The sequence below is a fragment of the Bombus vosnesenskii genome, unplaced genomic scaffold (genome assembly GCF_011952255.1).
Source record: "Bombus vosnesenskii isolate JDL3184/JDL3185 unplaced genomic scaffold, Bvos_JDL3184-5_v1.1 scf7180000013274, whole genome shotgun sequence".
NCBI lineage: Eukaryota > Metazoa > Arthropoda > Insecta > Hymenoptera > Apidae > Bombus > Bombus vosnesenskii.
In genome coordinates, this window is record NW_022882932.1 from 933314 (window position 1) to 957351 (window position 24038).

General features: G+C 33.8%; 4 protein-coding genes across 7 annotated transcripts in view; 2 read left to right on the forward strand and 2 right to left on the reverse strand.

The window, feature by feature from the left end:
- Positions 1-7539, reverse strand: part of LOC117231809 — a 300770-nt gene extending 293231 nt beyond the window's left edge. For 2 of the 4 annotated variants that reach the window (XM_033490614.1, XM_033490613.1), the window contains exon 1: positions 7189-7530. The gene's annotated coding sequence lies outside the window, so the exon portion shown is untranslated. Of the gene's footprint in view, positions 1-7188 lie in introns of all 4 variants that reach the window. The other 2 variants (XM_033490612.1, XM_033490621.1) reach the window with 2 other exon arrangements.
- Positions 7540-16774: 9235 nt separating this feature from the next.
- On the forward strand, positions 16775-18211 carry LOC117231844 (transcription initiation factor IIA subunit 2). Its single transcript, XM_033490686.1, has 4 exons — positions 16775-16988; positions 17154-17258; positions 17335-17464; positions 17607-18211. The coding sequence occupies exons 1-4, from the start codon at positions 16917-16919 to the stop codon at positions 17636-17638; spliced, it is 339 nt and encodes a 112-aa protein (XP_033346577.1). The 5' UTR covers positions 16775-16916; the 3' UTR covers positions 17639-18211.
- LOC117231843 (membrane-bound transcription factor site-2 protease) lies at positions 18201-20484 on the reverse strand. The gene is made up of 6 exons (XM_033490685.1): positions 20279-20484; positions 19837-20115; positions 19380-19730; positions 19055-19213; positions 18675-18932; positions 18201-18581 (listed from the first exon to the last, which is right to left on the reverse strand). The coding sequence occupies exons 1-6, from the start codon at positions 20351-20353 to the stop codon at positions 18213-18215; spliced, it is 1491 nt and encodes a 496-aa protein (XP_033346576.1). The 5' UTR covers positions 20354-20484; the 3' UTR covers positions 18201-18212.
- A 368-nt stretch (positions 20485-20852) lies between these two features.
- On the forward strand, positions 20853-23783 carry LOC117231842 (8-oxo-dGDP phosphatase NUDT18). Its single transcript, XM_033490684.1, has 4 exons — positions 20853-21175; positions 21445-21976; positions 22580-22685; positions 22756-23783. Exons 1-4 carry the CDS (start codon positions 21073-21075, stop codon positions 22993-22995), a joined length of 981 nt encoding a protein of 326 aa, XP_033346575.1. The 5' UTR covers positions 20853-21072; the 3' UTR covers positions 22996-23783.
- Positions 23784-24038: the final 255 nt, after the last annotated feature.

The following is a 24038-nucleotide window of genomic DNA, read 5'->3' on the forward strand; positions in this document are numbered from 1 at the left end:
GTCACATACATCCTACCGCAGTAAACAAGGGTAACTCTCATGAGACGTTTAACTAATATGAAGCAACTTTATTATCGTTCGAAAAAATACATTCGGTATCCTATGATGATTTCATGCGTAACATTATAGTTTTTTTATATAGGTCGATACCAAAAAGCGCATACAAAGTGGAATATGAAGTTACTTCAGTTAATAGATTACAATGATTACTTCACGAACTAAAATAATTTTGATTCCAGTATACATTTTAATTCAATTACCTGGAAGCCAATATATTATATACACATAGCAAGCAAAATGTCTATCTGTACACTTTGTACAGTGCGGAAATGAAATAGGTATTGATTCTTGTAATTTCAATACTGATATTTCGAAGCAAAGTATACGTGATCATTTTTGTGCGTGGAAGTTCGCGTTTCCTTATTGCAAAAAGTTCAAACATAGCAGCTGCACAAATAATTAATTCCATTACTTCTCTAGCGATGTTTAAATACATTGTATTTAGTTATTGCGACAAATTACTTAAATGTAAAAGCTGCAAATCCATTTTAATTACAGCCCAACCTTTGTATACTACTAACAGAAAAAGGGCATAGCAATATTCTCAACAATTCTTTATCAGATCAAGCGATAATACAACAACTTTCAATTGTACAACTTTAAAAACGCTATAGTACCGCTTCATTTCAGAGACCACTCTGTTTATTAGATTTATGAAGGTATAATTTTAATTACAAAAATAAAGCCTTTAAGAACAGTTAATTAAAACCAGCAATGAATGTCTTAGGATATGGCAAGATAAAATACATCATGAAATTCTAACTAATCTTGAGAAGATCATACGAAACAAATATTCTTCGTATCTTTTCACCAAATGTATATTATCAACGACATAAATATACCATTAATTCCTTTTCATTTTTCAGGCGCTTTACACAGTGTGAATATTGTAGTATTTAGATGAAAATTAATTTAAACATTCATATACCAGTAAACTGAGTTTTCAATTTAGTTTAATATTAAAATAAAAATATAGATATCAAATATACCAAATTTTATTTAAAATATATGTTTTTATACGTAAATTTAGTGAAGAAACGAACGTAATATACACACATATTTCTATGAGTATTTTAATAAAAGTATCTTTATGACTAAATGCCTGGATAAAATAATTAAAACATTTTAATATTGCAAAATATTTTGCGCCGGTATTTTTTATATTACTCATTGCCAGCCCTTTAAAAATAACATTTATGTCCTACAGTTCACCAATTCGGATTTAATTTTCCCTTTCACTTGCCACGTTCTATTACATAACATTATGTCAAATGTTTCATGATATTAACCTAATATTAAAACTGTTTCTTATTAAAAATAATAAGTGTAAATCAATATTATATTTTTGAAAGTCTAGACACCCGTCACATATTTATTACATAAAAATACACCATGAATGTGAAGCTAAGTAAATTTACTACAAACTACATAGCGAAATAAATTTTGAGCGGAACGGCAAGAATCCCATCCCCTTAACCGTTCTTCTCTATTTCCTTTCGATCAATCTACAGTAGACGTATGTATACTGTATGTTACTATTAAACTTCTTTGAAGTTTGCTTAAATTGAAATACCAGAATTAAAGAAAAGATTATTGATTTCAACAAACACATTTAATTCGCATGTCTACCACGTGTAACTTTAAAGCGATATCAACGTTATATTCCTTACTGTTTTATTTTTTGCTAATAATCGATATGACTTGATTATATGTATAATGCAACAACTTGTATACAACACACGCTTTATTTTATTTTCGGCAAATAATTTCGTTACGTCGTTCTTCTGTTTCAAAATGATGTAATAATATGTAACATAAAACTACACGTATTTCATAAATAATAAACTTAATATCAACATCAGTTATCCCCTCTTTCGTATACATATATGCGAATAGATGCACATTATATATATATATATATATTTATTATACATATATACAGATATATATATACATATATATGTGTATATATATCTGTATGAATTCTGTCAATTTGTCACATTCCAATGTATATGTGTATACATATATATGTGACAAATTGAAGGAATTCATACAGATTTACAATTTGACCTATCAAACGATTCTCTAAACTTTTCTGAAAATCGATAAAAAATATAGGTCATAGGAAATTAATGATGCCGTAGATACCAGTTGAAAAGCTATACAATTGCTTCGAAATTACGTGAAAGTGAAGTATTTTACAATATTGGCTAAAGCGTTAACGATTCGATTCGAATGACTTGTATCTCTTGCCACGATAGTGTGCTCTTTCCGCTTTCATTCTTCGCAATTGCAATATAACAGATAAACGATTGTGCACAGGTTACTAATCCGAATTTTTGTTTGATTGATGTGTTGGACGTATGAATTTAAATGATAGAGCTAGCATTATCATATTAACAATTTAGAAATCACCTAATAAAATAAGATTAAGATCACATCAATATTTTACTATTCGTTTATAAATTCATAATATGTACATAGATAAATCTTGTAATAATTTTCTCAACGCGATAAAATCTTTCCTGTATTCTGAATTAAATAATCGTTATTCGCACCGGTTTGAATAATCATTAAACAAGTATATATGTATATTGATTATTATTGCATAATTATATTCATATCCTAATTCACGACACGGATTCCATATAGAAAAGAACGTTTATTACATACGATTGAGATAACAATTAAATGAACGTGATCGTATCGATATTAGATGACACAGCGATAGAAAGGAGGGAAGAAAGCACCGAACGGTGGAAGAGAAATGAAAAGAAAGAAGAAGAAAAAGAAGAGAAAGAAGTAGAAGAAGAAGAAGAAGAGGGAGGTGGCGGAAGGTACGTATTTCAGTCATCCGGCCAACTTTTGCAAGTTTAATGCCCGAGCGCTCGAGTAATTTAACACGACGAAATTAACTTTTCAGTTTTACCAAAGTTTCCTGGCAACTTAACCACGTTTCCGCGTCTCTTTCCATCGTATCGCGCGTTCTCGCTTCTTCTGGCTTCTTCTTCGCCCACTCTCCCGGTACCAACACGAACACCTAAGACCAACTTTTAAAGCGCTCACCGTGGTAACAACTGCGTGGCTTAGCGCGAGCTCTACTCAACTATAATTCCACCCTTAAGACTCCAAGTTTACGACGTAAACTTCCTCCTTACCGTCGGCGTCGGGCCACGCTGATGCCGATACTTCGATTTTGGCAACGAGAAAAACAGAGGTGGTCGACAGGAAGGAAATAGAACTATGGCAACGGTGGACCGAACCGATATCGGAGATTTGTACGCGAAAACAATTGAATCACTCCGCAAAGAAAATTCTCAGCAGCGTGGCAGTTATCAGAGACCTTCCGAAACGCGTATCTGAAAATCATGTAATCTGTCCACGCTTTTTTCTTGGATAATACCGCGATCGAAGATGATAAGCGTGTTGCAGTATTTTGCTACAGCGAGATTGTGTATTTGGAATCCGGAAACCTTCTCCAAGAGCAGAACGTATTTTTTCCGTATGAAAGCTTTACAGAAATGTAATTCGGATATTCTCGATATAAAATTTATTTTTTCCTTGTTTCTAAGAAAGGACATTCATAATCGTTCTTTCTAACCCTTTAATATTTAGATATTTAGTTTGCAAATGTATAACGCAAATATTCAGCAAAGAATTAATATAATTTTCATTCATATAAAATTCTAATTTCGAAATTTTTTAAATTTTACCTCATGGAAAAATTAACCGAGAAAAAGGAAATGCTTGTGCGCAGCTTTGCTTGGCTATTATACTCGCACGATTGGTTATCTGTTACTTCCCATTCATCTGTCCCGGCATCCGCAACTTCTCAACGATTTCAAGCCTTTTCGCCAAGAGTCAGCACGAAAACTACCGAACGGATACCGAGACTTGAAATATTGTATCCATTGCTCATTCTAAAACGCCAGTCTTTCCGGTAAACAAAGCTTTTAATGATTGAGTGCACATTCGACGCTTTCGTGTTTAAAATCGAACAAATGAGCGTGCCGTTCGCCGTTATGACATTGAATACATTCAAAAGTTTCGAAACTGAATCTCTTTAAAATATCGATTTTATACGTAAATATTGAAGCGTGCCAAAATCACTTAAATTTGCGGTTGATCTCGTAAGAAAACATATCGATCAAATGACATGGTTTCAAGTTTCGTCACTATTATTTATTCGCTGAATTTTTGGTAAACGTGTCCTCGATATAAGAGTTTGGAAGAAGTCGAGGCATCAAATAAGTTTTACTATATACGAACTTTGACACAGGTCAGCAATTTCTTATCCAATTTTTATTTAGTATCAAAGTTACAGAAAAGCTATTCGCTACGAAGTTACGAATGGTATAAAATTATGTTTGGAAAACTTTTGCTTCGTTCTTTTTAAAAGATTTATATTTAGTATGTTACTCTTATGAAACAATGTACTGCTTTAAGAAATACTCGACTGTTCGTTTAAAACATTGTCAATTGGAATATATTTCTTTCAAAAATAATAAACTAAAAAATTCGTCATTAACGGTACCATTTTTAGGATATAATAAATTAAACAATTATGTTAGATGTAATAGATGCATTGTAGTTGTAGCTTGTTTTCTACAATGTTTGTTGTAAAAATATGTAGAAGCGTTGAAATTCACTCGTTTCAGTCAGTCAAAGTACGTTTCACTCGTTGGTAAATGAAACAAAGTAAACAGAAGAAAATTATAACGTTAAAAATTGCATTCGTACTTTATTCGCAAGAATGAAAAAAATATCAGACGTCAAAAATAAAAATTGTAACAAAAGTAATGGACGTTTCATTAGCTATAAAGATAAGTTTCATTTATCCCCATTAACATTTAGAATTGATATTTAATAAACGAAATCTAAGGAGGAAATAAAAATGATCGAAATATCTTTTTCGAGCCACAGTTGATGTTAAGAACAATTGCGAAAAGGAGAAGACTTATTACTTCCTTCATCCTTAGAGAAATACCCCCAAAATACTTCCTTAAAAACATTATCTTCTGATAGATGTACTCTAGCATATCTAAATAAACTTAATGAGTTTCTCCTCTGCGGTGTTGCCCATTGTTAATCTTAAAAGTATGGCACATTTACTCTTTTGGAGCATCGAAGAAAGAATGCATCGCGGAAGGATACAAAGCAATGGGACTGACTCTCTTAGGCAATATTCACGCGTATGAAAAAAGAAGTAACAACTACGAAATATCGAATTAACCTCTAGCTTCGGTCTTGTGAGGCGAAGCGAAGAAACAACAGGAAACATCCTGGACTACGGCGATGTCGTTGACGACGACGTCAACCTCGACGATGAGACGCACGCGCGTGGAATTGGAGTTGAAAGGCCTTGGACCACGCTCCGGAGAATTCCAAAAGCCCCCGGCCAACAGCCACTTGGTGGAATTCGAAGCACAATGCCAACAACGCGGAATTACACCGCGGAACCGTAATGATAGCGGCTTAATTAGTGCCTCTCTACTTTTTCATGCATCGGACTGTCATCCCAGGTGCTACTAAACGGGGACAGGATATCATATAAAGCGTTTAAGATAGAGAAAACTCAGAGTTTCCATTGTTTCCTTCGATGGTACGTAACTCGCTCGATAAGAGTGTTTATTCGAATAATCGAATAATTGTTTCGGGGATAATACGTGAACGTATCGCACTAGTGTAGCTAAATTATTATTTAACGCGAAATGAGATAAGCGTAAAGATTGAAAGAATTTCTTATGTACAGTATTTGTTTTCATTACAGTTAGAATACCAGCGTGTCAGACTTTAGAGAAGACATTTTGTACTGAATAACCACTGTTTTATGTTCATTCATAATGAATAAAAGAGGATAGTGAACATTTTATACGTATGGCTTCCCCAATTTTGTTAAATTGAAAACATGATGTTTTATGCCCATAGAAGTATGCGAGTTCTTTTTCAGAAAAATTACTGAGCGTAATTCGCGCCGGTTTTTTCCTCAAAATCATTTTGGCTCGTATACAAGGAACGCTTTGTATTCTTCCGGTATGACATAGATTTTTAACAATTACCAGACTGGTACGATATTTCGTATAATCCCGAGAACACGACGTCAAGTTTAATGCCCGATATCTCGTGCTTCAGTTCATTCTTTTCGAAATCCGCTGGTTCAGATTTTCCGTTACCAGTCCGTTTCCAACAAATCGGTAGTTTTCGAAGCATAGGTTCAACACAAATAAGAAATTACGTCCAAATGAAATGTATGCAAAGCAAAACGAAACATTTACGAACTAAATAACATAACAATAAAACCGGAATAAAAAGATAAGTTAATACCGTGCATATAATTTTATAAAAATATCAACGAATTTTTCGCACAGAATAGAATATAAAATTTTAGTAACGGAAAATTATTAAATTAAAAACATGTATATAATTTTATTACATTTTATAGTTATATTTCCCCGCCACAATACACTTAAACTAATGAAACTTAAAAGTCGGCTACGCAAATACAATCGCACATACACGTATGATAACGCGCAAGAAACAATTGCTCCGGTGTGTAAGCACAAAGTTTCCGGATTCTCGATCAAATCCGCGCTACTACAGGAGCGCAAAACTTTTCGACGCTCATGAAACTTTCGAACGTGCGATCAGCATGTATTGGTAAGTTTATAGTGGAAGGGGTGAGCTCACAGAGGATTAATCTCACATTGAGTCTGCGCGCACAGAATCCCGATAATCAAAAGCGTTGATACTCTCACAACAAGCAACGTTATATAGAGCCTAGTAAATGATCAGCTGACCTATTCCATCCCCGGAGAGAAGAGAAACGCAGTATCGCCAGGATACTCGCGACGAATTACGCAGATTAGAGAACGATTTTTCTCTTTTTATCTATCAATACGAAAGTCTACCAGTCTGCGGCGATAGATCAGAGTCGAACCGATAAACGATCGTGAAATCATTTAACAAACGAATCTGCATAGACAGCTTCGAATTAGCGCGCAAAAGTTCAAATAGTTCCTTACAGTTCAAGCGAGGAACTATATTTCCAAAACGAGTCGAATATTTTATGTTTAAATAAACAGTTACACCTGTTTAATCACAGTCACGCGCAATAATAACCATACATACGTGATTTATTTGTTGAAAACTAAGCCTCACGATCCAGTAATCCTGACCAGTCTGAAACACTTTTGAATCATGATATCAGCGTGTCCATCGTTGGTCAGTCGAATTCAGCACGAACACCAACGTAAACAAACGGTTCATGATGCCACCGTACGATTCACGAATGAACATAGTAAAAAAGGCAGAAATGTCCCCGTTTCACGTTTCTTTATTATCTTGTGTCACATGTTTCCTTAAGTTACGCACATGGTCCTGCTTGGAGAAAAAAGATCGGCCTGATAAGAAGCCTGATCGTGGTGACCACATCTCGTGTCCTGTACCACTTTGCTCATCCCACTGTCACCGTAACACGCGGCACGTTTATCGCTGGCACGCGTCCGGCGTTACCGACGGAGTAAACTCGTTACTAGGTTAGAATTCGGTGAAAAGGGATCCCCGTGAGCGCACGCTACTAGAAAGCGGTCTCGCTTCTCCCCTCCCTCGATACAGACTTTCCCCCCCCCCCTCTTTCTCCCCGCATCGTTCGTAGTTTCCAGGATCTCGGGAAAACTTTGCTGGAAAGCGGCAGGCGGCACGAGCCGAGTGGGGGTTGACAGATACGTACACCCCATCCAGAGTTTGAGTAGGGGAAACAGTTCTCCCTCTCCAGCCCCCTTTGTCTCTGTGTGTAAGCATGAACGCGGTAAATAAAAAAGTTTCAAGTCACTCGCGAATTCGTCGGCCAGCAATGCGCAGGAACCAAGATGGCGCATTACTTCGCAAAAGTTTCTTGGAACACCTACGAATTCCAGAACAGCGATCACCGGCAAAAGAAAAGGTATTTACTCTTGAGCAACTTAGCCGCGCAACAAGAAAAAATGATTACGCGCTTATGGTTTAGCTCTGATACTCAATTCGACGCTTTGTAAACCGTCTGCGAAACGAGTTATCAACAAATTCGCGGAAACGAAACGGTAATCAGTAGTATAGGATCGAATATGATCAGACAGGCCTGTACTCTATACTAGGAGAACAGGACGATTTAGAACGCGTAAGGAACGCGTCGAGATATTTCAACTCGCACCCAAAATTCTTCAAATTAAAAGGGAACTTGTCCTACTGTTTTTACAAGATGTTACATTTACGTTCTCTGTTACGTACAAGGTAGTTAATATTATATAAAAAAATCTTTTAACTGCTGCGATATCTAACTTTACTATGAAATTATACTCGTATTCGCTTTCATAAGACTTAGCGACACGAGTTTCCTCTAACTTTCCACATGTAGAATAAAAGTGACGCGAACATGAGTTACACGTGGCAAACATAGAGAAGAGCGCGGCATCGTTTGAGTGGTACAGAGAGCGCGACGACCATTCAACGCGAGGAAGCGTCGAAGCGGATCGTTTTAGGCAGCAGGGACGGTGGACCCCTGAAACTTAGAAAGTGCATACTCTCGATACATGCGATGATTCCCTTCTCATCGTCAGAGGCTGTCTATTTGCGGAGGTAGTCGTACCTGGTTGCTTGCCGCCTGCCCTCGTGGGAGCCAGCTAAGGGAAATCAATATCTCACTAGAGGTAGAGAATATGAGAAAGAGAGAGATGAAGTGGCGGGAGTAGGAGTTGGCGAAGGAAAAGCAGGAGAAAGAGAAGACAGAGAGAAGATGTAGGTGGAGGTGGAGAAGTAGGAAGGGTATAAGAGGTGGAAGAAAATAGAAAGTAGGAAGGAGAAGAAGGACGCAGTTTGCGCTCCGACGACCTCGCTCGCTCGTGGTCTTCCGCGGCCGTAGTGCCACGCGTGAACTCGAGTACCGCGGTAGCAGCACGCGTAACTCGTGCAAGAATCTCCCACTACTATATTCTATAGTACGCTATTACGCTGTTATTACCGGCAGCGCTCGGTCGGTCACACACGCCAGCACGGGCCGGTCCGTTCCGTCGGTAGCGCGTGCCGCGTGTGTTCTTTCGCGCTACGACAACCACCATCACACCGCGCACGCTACCTGGACAAACACGTTACCCCGCGTGTGTTACCGCGTACGCAGCCAACTCGTTCCAATCCTATCGGCCGCTTAGCGGGAACTGGAGACGAAAACCTTGCCCGCACCGCGTTGCCGTCCTCGCTCCAAACTCACTCTCATTCTCCATCCCCTTTGCTCTTTCACCCCCTGAATCGCGGTCTCGCTCTTGTCCTCTTTCTACGTTCGGCTCTCTCGCTCGCGCCGCGTTCTCACACTCCGCGCGCTTCTCAGCGAAACTTTCCCGGCGTCGGGACACGCTGCCGCTGCCACCACCACCATCACTACCACCACTGCCACCGCCAACGGTACCAACACCATCGCTTTTCTACCACCACCGCCACCCACCGCGCCGTTACCTTCGTCTTTTCGACATTTACCAACACCGACAACGAGATACTCTACACATCTATAACGTTTCACCACCACCAGATTCGTCCCCCCTTTCATTCCGATTCTCCCCGGTTGGACACCGGCGTTTCTCTTTCCTTCGTATATCCTACGTTTCCTTCTCTGGTTCTCTTTCAAGTTTCACACAACTTTTCCAACCACCCCACCAGAGGCACAGACAACGTCGACGCTGTCGCGACGATATACGCTATATCCAGCGCACGCGGATCTTTTCTATCTTTATTCCCTTTCGCTTGCTAACTTGCCGGTTCGCCCGTTCGCTTCCTGTCCTGGGAATGCGCGTTACAGTCTAAAGTACGCTTTCACGAATGTTCGCTAACGCTACAACACCTCATCTCTCTCTCCTGCGGCTCTCGCCTCCGGCTCCTTTCTCTTTTTCTCTGCCTTTCTCTGTTCGTGCATAAATGGACCGAACTTCGTGGAAAGCGGCTAAACCTCGTGTTAAGCACCGATTCAAAAACTCGACGACGAGGCAGCTTAATATTCGTATCTGCACTTTTTATGTGAACACTTAAAAATCATTTCGCAATTTCTTTGATTGCGAACCGCTGGTACACGTTGTCGACGTGTATGACCGGTATAATTCCCTGAATTCATAATGTTGCCACCTCGTAAAGCGAGCAATATAGATTTTGCTCTCAGGCAGTAGGTCGCGTTGAATCATACATTAGTACAACTATGTACGACAGTGATTTATCAGACGCGCAAGTACATCAGTAAGACGTTTGATGAACGTAAATTTTTCACGCATACTGCAATATTAACGCGTTCACGAATAGAGACTAGTTCGTATTATGGACGTTAATGTGATATTATAGACACGTAATACGGTGGTCGTAAACGTATTACCATATCGTATAATGAACGAAATGCAATCAAATGAAAGCTGACGCGAAACGCGAAAACCTTTCTCCGCAACCTATTAAAACTTCGCACGGGAAACTAATCGATTTGAATTAAACTTAATGCTCCTGAGAATCCCTTCCTGTTAACCATGAAACATTTACATGTAAACACTGAAGTCGAACTTTCTTAACTTTTGGGAAATTTTCGAACAAATAAAGAAACTTTTTTGAGACAAACGTTTGCTTAATTCTCAATAACGAAAATTCAAAATTTAGAACTCGTACGATTTTAAGCTTTGCGTAACATGCGACAAAATTTGATCCTACCCCAGGAAATCCTAGGAAATAGGAGCAGCTTTCCCAAGTATATCCAACGAATCGAAAAACTGCAAAAAGCGGTGAACCGACACTTTTCACGTCAGAAGATTTTTACGTGTGAATCATAATGCGGCAAATCTCGTAAGTCCAACCAACTGCGTCGGACGAGAAAACGTCTATTGTAGTGTGCATGCCTTAAGCAGCGGCACGCTTCGAGGTGGGTGGAAGGGAGCAGAAAACGGGGTGTGCGCGTGGCCGGACTCGTGACGCCTGCGTCAATCTGCGATTCATTGCCCTGGCAACGGCGACGCTCATCGTCGTGCCTTTTTCTCTTTCCCGCTAAGCTCGATCGCCGTTTCACTTATCTCTTTCGACATACGGATATTCCCATTTTCCTCTTCTACCGACTTCCGTCTCCGTCCCACTAGTCGCACTTCTTTCAACTGCTAGATGCTCCTTATTCTCGTATCACGAGAACAAACCATTGAGGTTTCTGCGACGTAACAAGTGGATATCCTCATTTCCTACACGATCATTTCCCGTGCTTCTACATCTTTCACTGTCTTTACGGATTTCGTTTCTTCTACGAGAGCTCGATTCGGAACGTTGTTCGACGTATCGTTTTTCGATAATCGCGCGTATTTGGAGCAATTTTCGACGAATACGAAGCCATCTAGCACGATTTTGATTCAAGGAAAGTCGAGAGATTATTTCAACGATGTTTGTTCGAGACACATCTGCAAATTTAATTTCTGTGCAATTAAGAAAAGCAAACCGCGTTTTGGTATTATTCTTAAACACCGCAAAGTAAGAAGCTACTTCTTTTCTTCTGATGTAGAAAAGAGGAAGAAACGTGCTAATATTTTTCACGCTTTCAACGAAAAATACACATTCTCTCAGTTTGATAAGTTTACGAAAAGTGCCACGAATTATTTATAGAGAAACGTTACACAATCTTAATACCCCTGTAACTTTCACAATAAGTCATTCTCATTAATGCTTTCCTACATAATTAGAATTTAATACCATTTCCAGAGATTTATTTCTATCCCGAAAAAGGATAAAATGAAAATCGTTCCGACATTAAAGAACGCAAATAAAACCTACTAAACTACGACTTACAAAGAACACGTATATTTCCTGGTGCACCCCTATACTGTCGGGTAAGTGATGCGTAACGGAAAGAAAAGGAGTTTTCCAAGTCTGTCGACTTAAGGCTCGAATCATGTTACCATTTTATCGACGAAAAGACGAGACTTGCTGGTGAAAAACATAACTTCCACTTTGAATGGTATGCCTTAAATGGTACATTCCTGTAACTAAAGAAATTTCTAGAACGTTCCTAAGTATACACCGTACTGCTATGTACCAAGATTTCGTCCTGAGTAGAATATCTACACCTAATGTAGCATCTCAGGAAAACTTCTTTCGAAGAATCGATTTAAGTACTCTTGCTGCTCGCAGTGCTCGCGATGGACTTACCTAAATCTGTATGTAGGAAGACCCAGTTTCATTAGATTCGCAAAAGAAGAAAATCTTTCTAAATAGTCGCTCCCTCTTTTATTATATCCAGCACTTTCCACTTCCATCGATTGAATAACGAAGTCCTTTCCCTGCCGTTCCCTTTATCGCAGATAAAGTTCTCTGTCATAATAACTTTGACGTCTTTAAATGGTACGTATATCCGTAATAAATTGTTCTTGCAAACTTTCTAGATGGCAAGCTACATAAATAGTCTCGTGGAATCTCCCCCGTACCGTGCGTTTCCTACAACCCACCTTTGCCCCGAACCAACCTCAACCCCTCTTCGAGACGTCGCTATACTACTCTTAAAGATGCTTTTCATTGCACTCCTACACAGTGGAATCCGATCGATGCGAGTGTCCCGTTCTTTCGCGGGTAACTTGCTCCGTTCAATGTCCTCCTCCAACAAACCGGACCTCGAATCCTACTATACGCATCTTCCATTGTGTATTTCGCGACTTTATCTTTTTCGTTCTCACTATCCCTTAAAATCTCTATCCCTTTCCGCATCTGCTTTTTCTCCGCTGTCCCATTCTTCACGGGCGGATACGAACTTTGATAGTAACCCTTGGAGAAGGGTGGCTAGCTGGATATGTATGCTTGTTCCACCAGTTCTCATGACTTGCAGTTTCGTTTCCTCTTTCAAAAATCTTACCACGGGAAGAGTTGTTGATTTGCCTTTATTGGTTTCTCCTAACCTTGTTGTCGCGAAAATCCCTACAGTTTCATTCCTTGTACCTCTGCGGCCCTGTTAGCTACGTTTTAGTCTTCTTGCCTAATTCATTTCTTTACCTCCATTGTTACCACTCGTTACGGTTTACATCGACTTAATTGACTCCTGCTTTGCTTCAGGCCAAGGGACGTCGACGAGATCGTAAATGTGAGCACGAATATGTGTGTGTGTGCTTGTGCGTGCATTTACATAGAAGACTGATTGGTACGTGTTGTTGATTTATTTGAATATCGAAGATCAACGATTTGAATCGCTGAGAAATTCAATCGATGCAATATATTCAGAAAAATATAAACGATGAGTGTTCACAAAGAACATTTAAATAATAATAAGATATTGCTGACGATTCTATCAAGTTCGAGTACTTCTTTCACACCTTTCATCGACACCTTCAAAAAGGTTTGAAAAGCAACGACGATTAAATATTTTTCATCTTTGATCGAATTGAAAATACAGTCGAAGGATCATTTGAATTTTACGCCGTGTTTTCGAGTACTACAGTGATAATAAATCTGAATCTATTACATAGGGTGGATACAATTTTCGTAAGCTAAATTCACAGAAATGTCTATTCATTCCTGGTTCGAGACTTCGTACCTCTTCCGATTTACCGAGAAAAGTTTTGCATGCGCACTGAAGTTTTCATCCGCAATTACTTGGACATCTAAACTTGCCAAATACTGTAATAAGACTTTCTCTCATACGTCCCATCTGTTTAACCGAATTAACGAAGTGAACTTACTCTTATTAAATACTGCTTTTGATATTATGCTATTAATCGACTGAGAATAAAAAGGGATTGAATATATTTTGGTAATATTAAATTTCATTGTATCTGTTATTTTTTTATCTCTTATCTTAATTCGATATATCGAATTATTCATTGTATATCTTTTTATAACAAAACCATTTCAATGCGCAGGATAAAAATAATTATAACAATAAACCATATGTTTATATGTATTTAGTAAACACTAATAATATCAATATTTGTACGTATAGTATATAAATATTATTGTAATTTGACGAAAAGCTAGAGATATAGGAAGTAAATACTCGTATATGAAGTAAGTTATCAAAACGAGTTCAAAGAAGCTTTAAACCGATAGCTTGCAATTTCGAACCAATCATTATTCTCGTAATTTACCAATTTTTAAAGACACAAGCAATCATGAACAAAAGGAATCCGATTTTAAATCGTTGATGCACACAGTTATTACTGTCAGAAAATATACTAGTCGAAATTCTAATTGCCTTACTGAAATCGCTTAATGGCATAACAAAAGAAATAACGCAGCTATAAAGAAATATCAACATTGATAAATGGAGTCATCAATATGCAGTAGTCGTAATAGTCAGTGTTTAACTGCAAAATGTGCCAAAATACCACTGTACTCTGTTTCCAACAACGTCACAGTGAAATGATCTAAAATTCTTTAAGTTGCAAAAATACAACTATTCTTACTATAATATCGAAATTATGAAAATCATAGAAAAATCTATCTAATAAAGGGTACACGATACAGAGTCAATTCATTTCTTTATGTATAGAGATGCTTTCAAAACATGAATATCGCATTTGTCCTCATCCAAATGATACAATTTTATTATAACGTAGTAAAAATATTAATCTATATTTGTTGCACAACAATTTTAACGTGATGAAAGTATTAAATAATTCCACCAATTGTACTTTATCAGAAAGGCAATTAAAAGGAATATGTTCACAGTCTTCAATGGCTATTATTAAAAATCTTAAATGGGAACGAAAACGGAATTATACGGTTTCAGAACCATTTTATAAATATTGTGATGATAATGTATTAATTATTGAACAACGATCAGTTTGGTAAACATGGTAAAAATTAATGCCAAAAGTAGTAGACATCATATAAGAAACATGTACGTTCAATGCTTTTTTACGAATTTGAATAACCTAAATGTAAATTCCCAGAATTTTAACTCACCAAACCCTATATGTAGATATAAGGAAAAAGAAACTTACCAAAATAGAATTTCATCTGAAGAACATCAATTTATTCTTGCATTTGATTCGTGAGATACATTTGTTACTTAACGCCTGAAATTTTAGTGCATGAATCGATATTTTATCTCGTATCTCGTTATAGCAACTTAATACTCTTTATATTTAAAATTTGAGTTCCCATCGTAAATTAACTTTGCCAACGTACCATGTGCGAGTCGATAATCTTTTTGATATTACTTCCTCTGCTGCTCCGTTAAGTTCCAGGCTTGATTATTAAATGATTACCTATGGACGTCATGATGAATACAAGGTTAATAAGCATACTCAATTAACTAAACGCTCCGAAATGATACCTGATTTTTAAGTTTCTAAAATTCCAATATGTAGTACCTTTACATCTAAATTATACAATCGCGAAAAGCATTCGCTTTAAACGTTTGACTATTCTTCGTTCCCTATTTTGCTCACGAAAGTCTATACGTTACGTTAATTGATATGTCACTACCGACATGTGCGCGAACGTTATAACTCGTGTTCCACAGAAGATTTAAAATTACTCTCTAAATTTTGATTTGTCTGCGCAGAAAATGGTGGGGAAGTACGATGGAAGTATCACTGTGTTGCACCACGTGTCTGCTTGGAAAGTTCGCAGGATAACCGATGACAGGCCACGTTGGTGTTACAGTTACCTACCGTATTGACCATATTCAGATAGCGCTATCAAACATTCACAAGGTATACGTGTTGCATACGCGACTGGAAGACAATCTTTGCTTTACACGATACATTAGCTTTCTGTTCTCGGTAGAAATGTTACTCTTGGCATTTTATCATTACTTTGCATTCTATAAACGAAAGCTTTCAAAATTAAACAGTATTTAGTACATACATAGTTACATGTATAACCTTTACCGTAAATAAATAAATACTTCGCAAGTATGTATCAGGAAACATTTTAAAGTTGAACAAAAATAAAATACATTTGTTAATTTGTATTAGTTATTGATATAAGATTATGTTTATTTAATATAGTCCTGTATTATGTGTAGAACTTTCATTTACCGCACAGTGATTTCATATGTATGCATGCACGCTTGCCTTCATTTTTAGAATAGTTCACATAGTCGTATACGAAACCACTTAATCAGATTACTATTAAAAATCAGTATTAAAAATTCATCAAAATACTTTTCAAAATTGTAGTATTATATATAACAGCAATTAAAATTCACAATAAATTTTTTGAGAAAATGAATAATTTCTACTTTCAAATGATCGGATACAAATGATAATTAATGATATTTTGCATTTCTTCTCAATATTTTAAAATTTTATTATAATAATAAATAAAAAAATCACACACTTTTTTAAATAAATAAATTTTCAATATAGGTTTGATAAATATCAGATATATATGTAGCGTGAAAAAATATAGTATACAATCTTGAATTTGAATCTGCCGCTCTTGGCAATATCATTTTCTACTATACGGTTTCATTTATACAAATAAGTACTGCACGGCAGGATTTTATCTAACAATCAGAGATATAAAGATAGAGTACGCGAATCATATATATATATATATATATATATAAAGAGAACGGTGCATAGAGATGTCTTTTGTCTAATCGGGCATGGCATTAACGCCGGTTGTTGATTAATGTTATAATTACACATTTATTATACGAATGTGCATGCGTTATTAGACAAGGACATAAGAAGTCTATGCAGCGTTCTCTTTCTATTCCTATATCGCTTGTTCAGCTCGGTCACGCACTCTATCTTTATGTCTCTATACTAACAACACAGTTAATCAACAAATACTGTTTCCTATTTTCATTACGCATAAAGATTACTTTTGCATTAAAAGACCTCTATTTGCTTTAATATTGTGCATATTATACATTAAGGACAATGTCTTATCAATTATATCGAAACACAACATTAGGTAATACGTTACAAGAAAGCCTCGATGAGCTCATTCAGGTATGTTCACAAAAATATGTAATATTGCGGTTAATGTTGTCGATAAACCAATTTTACTTCTGTCATCATGCAAACTATAGAAAATAAACATTAATATGATACACCTCAAATGAAAAATGTATAATCTATGATATTCATTTTATGTAATAACATAATATGTTATAGTATGGGCAAATCACACCTCAGTTAGCAATTAAAGTACTATTACAATTTGATAAGGCAATAAATCAAGCACTTGCAGCCAGAGTTAAGTCACGACTTATATTTAAGGTAACTAATGTTGATATTTGATATTAATTACTTTAAATAACATTGATTATAACTATAATTTCTTTAAAATTTTTAGGCTGGTAAATTAAACACTTACAGATTTTGTGACAATGTATGGACTTTTATGCTTAATGATGTTGAATTTCGTGAGGTCCAAGAAATTGCAATAGTAGATAAAGTTAAAATTGTTGCATGTGATGGGAAAAGTATGTAATCCTTTATTTACTTTTTTAACTGTTTAATTAACTATTTGTAATATTTCTATATTCTAAAAAAAATATTGAAAACAAAAATAATGTTAGTAATTCTTATATTACTACAAACATTATAATTTTTGTACTCTTACAGCATTGGATGGAGATGCAGCAGCAAAACGATAATATCTCTTTCTTATACAACTAAATATATCATTATTATTATATTATACTAGTTATAAAGAAATTTCATTATATAATATATTATAATTTTATAATAATTCAAATAATAGATAGTAAACAAAACAAATTATACATATACATTTAATATAGGTATAGAATTTCCATTTATTTTTGAATGACAGTTAAATTTTGTTACACAACAACTAAAATCATAACACCACATTGAAAGTAGGAATAATAAATTGTAGCTGCCTTTTTTGTCATATCAGAACATAGCAATAGCTTTATTTTTGTATTGTACTTCAATATAACTATCTAATCTACTTAGATTTTACATATTATATTTACTAATAATTTATTTCCAAAAAATATAGAAATATATAATATAATCTTCCTATGTGGTCCAATCTGTTGTTCCAAAGATGTAAATAATTTTTCAAACGAGACTGCAAGATTTATTAAGATATTTAAATAAGCGATGCAAAGTGCCATTAAACTTATATAGAAATGTAATTCATAATAATGTACTTTGTATTCTAAATAGAAATTTCAAATATTAACAACATTCTTTTACTACTTATAATAATTTATTCATAAGTAGATACAATAAATTTATAGTAAGAAATAATGTACCTATACTTGTTATCGTTAATATAATGGTTTGTCTAATATTTTTATTGTGGGGCATAAAATTTAATAAATAAAGTATAAGTATATTTATAATATATTGTCCATCCAGAAAGAAACAAGGCACAATATTAATAATTGCTAATCCTGCAGAAAATATTGTAATATATTTGCAAAGAAGTGTCAAAGCTTCTGGTAATTTAGGATTTAAGAATGAATATTTAGGTATCCAATCAGATACATCAACAGTTCGATAGATATCTGCTGGGTGTCCAAAAAATAATACATCCTTTCCCTGTCTCCTTTTTATTTGAACAACCTGTGATAGAAAGGGAAACCAGTTTGTTAAATACTTTAAATGTTATTAATTGTTACGTGATTAATATCTAAATGTTTGTTTTTAAATATATACCTTGGTAACATTATCAAGGGAAGGTCTTAAACAATGAGTATCATGAAATACACATTCATGACTAGCATGACAAAAATTTTGAGACTGATTAATCATAGTTCTGGCTGGGAGGCAAGAATGAGGAGGTAAATGTAAAGGAGCTGCTTGTGGTCCCTCAATGTACTCAAAGCATAAACTTCCTGTAATTTCACTATCTGATGTACAACAGTTTATAGCACCATTAGTTTTTTGTTTTGATGGAACGGACTCATCATATTCCTAAATTAATTTGCTAATTAGGTTATGAAAATTTATATTATGCACAAAGATACTACCATTACTTGTTTAAAAAACAGAGTCATATTAACTAATGTAAGAAAATTATACAGAAAAAATTTTACCTGAATAAATGATTGCTTAACACAGTATCCAAGAGCTGGTTGATTGACTGTGTTTAATATACAATCGTACCAATCTTCAGTATATTTTACAGGACAGTCATTTATTTCATATATTAAATCCTGTTCAAGAAGTCCAGTTGGACCTAGTACAGGTGAATTCTATAAACGTAAATTTTCATAAAAAAAACTTACCATTCCTAATTCAAAATTGATCATTTGCTATCTATCTCTACTCTAATCAATTTTCATATAATTTAAGTAAAACATAAAAATCATTTGACAACCAATGTACTAATATATAAGAATACAATATCAGAAGACTTACAGGTAAAATAGTCTTTACATAAATTCCACTCCCTATTGCATAAAATGGTGCCCAGAACCATGTAGAAAGCAAAAGAATAGTTGCAGCTACTGTAGCAAGTACTATGTTATGCCAGATTCCTGCACAAGTAACTCTTAGTTGATTTTTTAATGGTAATGAACTAAGTTGTTCACTGCTTATATGTACATAAGCTATGGGTATTGTGAAAGCAATTAATATTCCCAAACCAAATAACTGAACATCTTCTCTTGCTGCAGCCAATGCATGTCCTAACTCATGCATAATACTACAAACTGCTAATGTAATGATATAATATCCAATCTCATTGAAGGGCATATCTATGCCAGGTAACTGTAAAAAATAAAAATGTATCACATATGATTTTATCAACGAAATTACATTTATTAAAGAATTATCTCACAATAGTAAATTAAATATTATTCTAAGTTAAAATTACCATGGGTTCTAATAAAGGTTCAGAATTAGTATTATCAAGAGATGGTCCATTAGACCATATATTGAACGTCATTCTTAAGATTATAATTATAGCAATTGGCAAAATAATGACACTAATAATCACTCCTGCATTAAACCAAGCAGTCCAAAATTTAGAGCGATCCATACCCCATTTAATTATTTTACGATTAAATGCTGTGGTGAACCATTTTATTCGCAATATTTGAACTTCTAAACCAGTATTTTTTAAAAAATATAGGTATGGATAATGTGAACATGTCTGTAAAATAAATGATATTCGTAATTATTATTACTTATAAATTATCAAGAAAAATTATCATTAATATTTTATCTTCACAAAATAAAATTTTTTAAATTATAATTCTAAAATTATATATAAAAATACTTATAATATTTATCTGTATAACATTCGTAAACTGTACCTTAAAAATTGTGTCAAAAAAGAATAATGAGCAATGAATGAGACCTATTGCAATTAATACATTTAAAACTTCCATTTTTCAATACTTTATTTTGATTTTTTATGTAAACACTTTTCATGTTACATCTTACATCATGTATCAAGCTTCCTTTACTATATAGAACCGCATGTCGTACAACTTGTACAGAACTATTTGATTTTCCAAGTTGTAAAGATATAGTAAAATATGACTTTTTAACAGTTGCATTCCCTAGATGATAATAATTATTTTTGTAATTATATTTATCTCACTAATGAATTTATATTACATGTAAATTATGTTATGATTGATCTATAATGCAACATAATATAATGTTTTGATAAAAACAGTTATATTTTATAAATTAAATTCAATAAATGTTCATGAAATTTAATATTTTAACATTAAGTTTACAAATTTTTCAAATCATACTCTATAAATTAAAAATAATTTTTATCTCATTTTCGTTCATATCTTATTACATACTGTGTTATTATATTCTAAAAAAACTTTTAAGTATTACATAGGGAATTCGATATAGGAACGATGATAATCCAACCAGATTGAACTGAATAGTGATGACTTAGATACAACTTACAACTACAGCAGGATGCACACGCCTAATTCAATTATGTATGAATTGTATGATCATTATCACTTTCACTTTGTTTATAACCTTATCTATCGTTAAATTAGTAGTAATGATATATGATATCTAAGATACAATTTGAATATTTGTTTTGTGTATATTTTAAAGCAATTGCTGTTATACTGACATGTCGTTATCTATTGAAAAACAAATTGAATTATTATTAGCTGGTCATCCATTAGAAATTGGTGACACGCATGATAGTACCCATGCGGTACAAGATGAAATAGGTAAAGTGAACTTTATGTGTAATTAAATGTTAATGTTTAAGAAATGATACTTCATTGATATATATATGCAATTAGTTAACATTTATTATATACTATTACGAAGCTTATAAATGAATCAAAAAAATATGTTAGAAATTATAACATTTAGTTCTTTTAATTTTTGATATTGTTGATTTCATACATTTGTTCTCTTAGTTTTATTTTATCTTTCATTTCTTATGCAATTATTATTAGTTATTAACAACTTATACAAAAGAAACGTGTCATAGGAGGAAAAGGAACACCTAGTACTTATATACCAATTTGTCAAAAAACTGTAACATACATTGTTGCTGCTGTAGTGATAAATAATCAAGGGGAAGTATTAATGATGCAAGAAGCAAAAGCTACTTGCAGTGGAAAATGGTATTTACCTGCTGGTCGTGTTGAACCTAATGAAAATTTATTAGATGCTGTTAAAAGAGAAGTCTTAGAAGAAACAGGGCTTACATTAGATCCAGAAACATTGATATTAGTAGAATGTGCAACTGGTTCATGGTTCCGATTTGTATTTACTGGCAAAATAACTGGTGGTAAATTAAAAACATTAGAAGAAGCAAATGAAGAATCGTTACAAGCATGCTGGGTGAATAATGTAAATGATCTGTCACTCAGATCACATGATATTATATCTTTGATAGAAAGAGGTAAAACTTATGTCACGAATAAGAATATTCCACAACATCCATATTTAATGCCAATTAGTACACCATTGTCCAAATTATTGTTGCGGCTATCAATCACTTCGAAAAAAAGATCAACGTAAGTTACATACATTTGAAATATGCTTAATTTAAATTTATTTTACATTGAAGTTTCAACTTTATTTGTATAAATATATCAGTGCTTATGCTTGATTCCTCTTTAGTATTTACGCTTGCAGTATAAGGTCACTGGTGATAGTTTTCATAAAAGAACAACAACAATCTGATTATGACTGTGAATATGGATGAAGGCTTAGGTTGGAGTATAGTAGGTACACTTACATGCACATGCACTTGTACATATACATTTATAGCAATAAAATGCTTGCCTTTTTCATTTTAGTCCAAACTCGTACTATTAACAACGTAGATGTTCATAAGTAAATTATGATTAACAATATTTGGAAATGATTATTTTATGATGCATAACATGTGCACAATAATAGTATCAATTGTATTATAAAATTACTAACTATATATATATATATTTTTTTTTTATTTTATCTAACAAACTGCATAAACAATTATTTTGTTTAAGATGTAAATAATGCATATTCGATTGTATAGACTTAAAGTACAAAAATCTTCATAAAATGCCAACATTTTATTCCTTTTATAGTTTTAAATTGATATACAATTATGTATTATATTTTATCAACAGGAATAAATTGCATGTACTTGTATCAGATACCATGCCATTCCATTTACCAATTTGTGAAATTAATCCACATCGCAACCTTCTTTCTACTTTACATAACTTTATGAAGGTAAATATTTCTTAATATCTACCTTTTGATATAGATAATTTTGTATTATAATCTATCATAAATTGTTTAGGAATTATTTGGAAATGGAGTTGCACAGCATAAACCACATGGAATACTTTCCTTAGAATTCAGTGGAGGGCAAGGAGGAGATGGACTTTGTTTAACATTATTAGTATCATTCAAGTTACCTGTGGAAGATGTACCTGCTACAGGAAAATTCATTTGGCATGAGCTACCTGAAAATCTCGCTACAAGTATTACTTATCGCTTACCACGAAACATGACAGTGCCTTTAAATGTTATACGATGATCAGATATTCATAGTTAGTGTACAAGTGAACATTAGGTGTGCATAGTATAATTGCATTTCAAATTTTATGTATGAGAAATTTTATTAATTTTTCTTTTTCTAGAAAGTGAGGTAAAAAATTTTTGGACTGGCACGTTCTTAATATTTTGACTTTAATTATGCATTCAGTAACTTGCAATTTTACATTTTTACATTGTCAGAACAGAATTATAAAATTTCTTAGTTGAGAAATATAATTGAGAACAAAATAATTAGTGCGCACGTACATTCGCACATAATTCTATATATACGCATATACAAACGAGGTATACTTATCTGATATTAATATCTAACAATTTCTAATTATATTAAAAAATATTTATGTTATATATTTACATTTTTCCTAGTCTGTACCAATGATTTTTTTAACAAGAATGAATATGTAGTATGTAGTATATGTAACTCACATACAAGTCTATAACATAATATCATTAATACTAATTATAAATAAATGACGTGAATGTATTTTATCAGAGAAAAACTGCTAGCATTTCCAGTTGGTACCAAAAATTTTGAGAAAGAAGAGATCTTTTTGCTTCAATCTTAAAACTCATGTAGAAATTTTTATAAAAATATTCATAATATAGATAAATGTAGGAAGCTGATATCCTGATAGTAGACATTTATTTTTATATGTTATAGAATATTATAAAGAACAGTTATTTTACGTTCCAAATACAAGTACGTAAAATGTACAAATATAACAAAGTTTGAAAAAATTATTAAACACAAATACAGACATAATACACGAGAATTTATGCATAAACATATTTGACATTGTAAAATAATAGTCACTTAAATGTGCAAAATCTGCATAAAACACATAGGTTAAAATATCGTATATACATATAATACATTATACATATATGTATTATGATACATGTTTATGTAATGTTTGATAGAAAGTCCAAGATAATTTTTAATGTTGTTTACATAACATTTTTTAAAATTTTCGAGGTATTTATAATTTATATAAATTAAGTAATTTTTTTAGCTTATATAGT

Bases quoted from the DNA above. Each gene is read 5' to 3' on its own strand.
- LOC117231842 (XM_033490684.1), top strand. From the start codon at position 21,073: ATGTCGTTATCTATTGAAAAACAAATTGAATTATTATTAGCTGGTCAT. The intron at 21,176-21,444 runs GTAAAGTGAACT...AACGTGTCATAG, and splicing joins TGCGGTACAAGATGAAATAG to GAGGAAAAGGAACACCTAGT. The intron at 21,977-22,579 runs GTAAGTTACATA...TTTTATCAACAG, and splicing joins ACTTCGAAAAAAAGATCAAC to GAATAAATTGCATGTACTTG.
- LOC117231843 (XM_033490685.1), bottom strand. From the start codon at position 20,353: ATGGAAGTTTTAAATGTATTAATTGCAATAGGTCTCATTCATTGCTCA. The intron at 19,731-19,836 runs GTAATTTTAACT...TATTTTTTACAG, and splicing joins AACCTTTATTAGAACCCATG to TTACCTGGCATAGATATGCC. The intron at 19,214-19,379 runs GTAAGTCTTCTG...TTACGTTTATAG, and splicing joins ATGTAAAGACTATTTTACCT to AATTCACCTGTACTAGGTCC.
- LOC117231844 (XM_033490686.1), top strand. From the start codon at position 16,917: ATGTCTTATCAATTATATCGAAACACAACATTAGGTAATACGTTACAA. The intron at 17,259-17,334 runs GTAACTAATGTT...TAAAATTTTTAG, and splicing joins AGTCACGACTTATATTTAAG to GCTGGTAAATTAAACACTTA. The intron at 17,465-17,606 runs GTATGTAATCCT...GTACTCTTACAG, and splicing joins TGTTGCATGTGATGGGAAAA to CATTGGATGGAGATGCAGCA.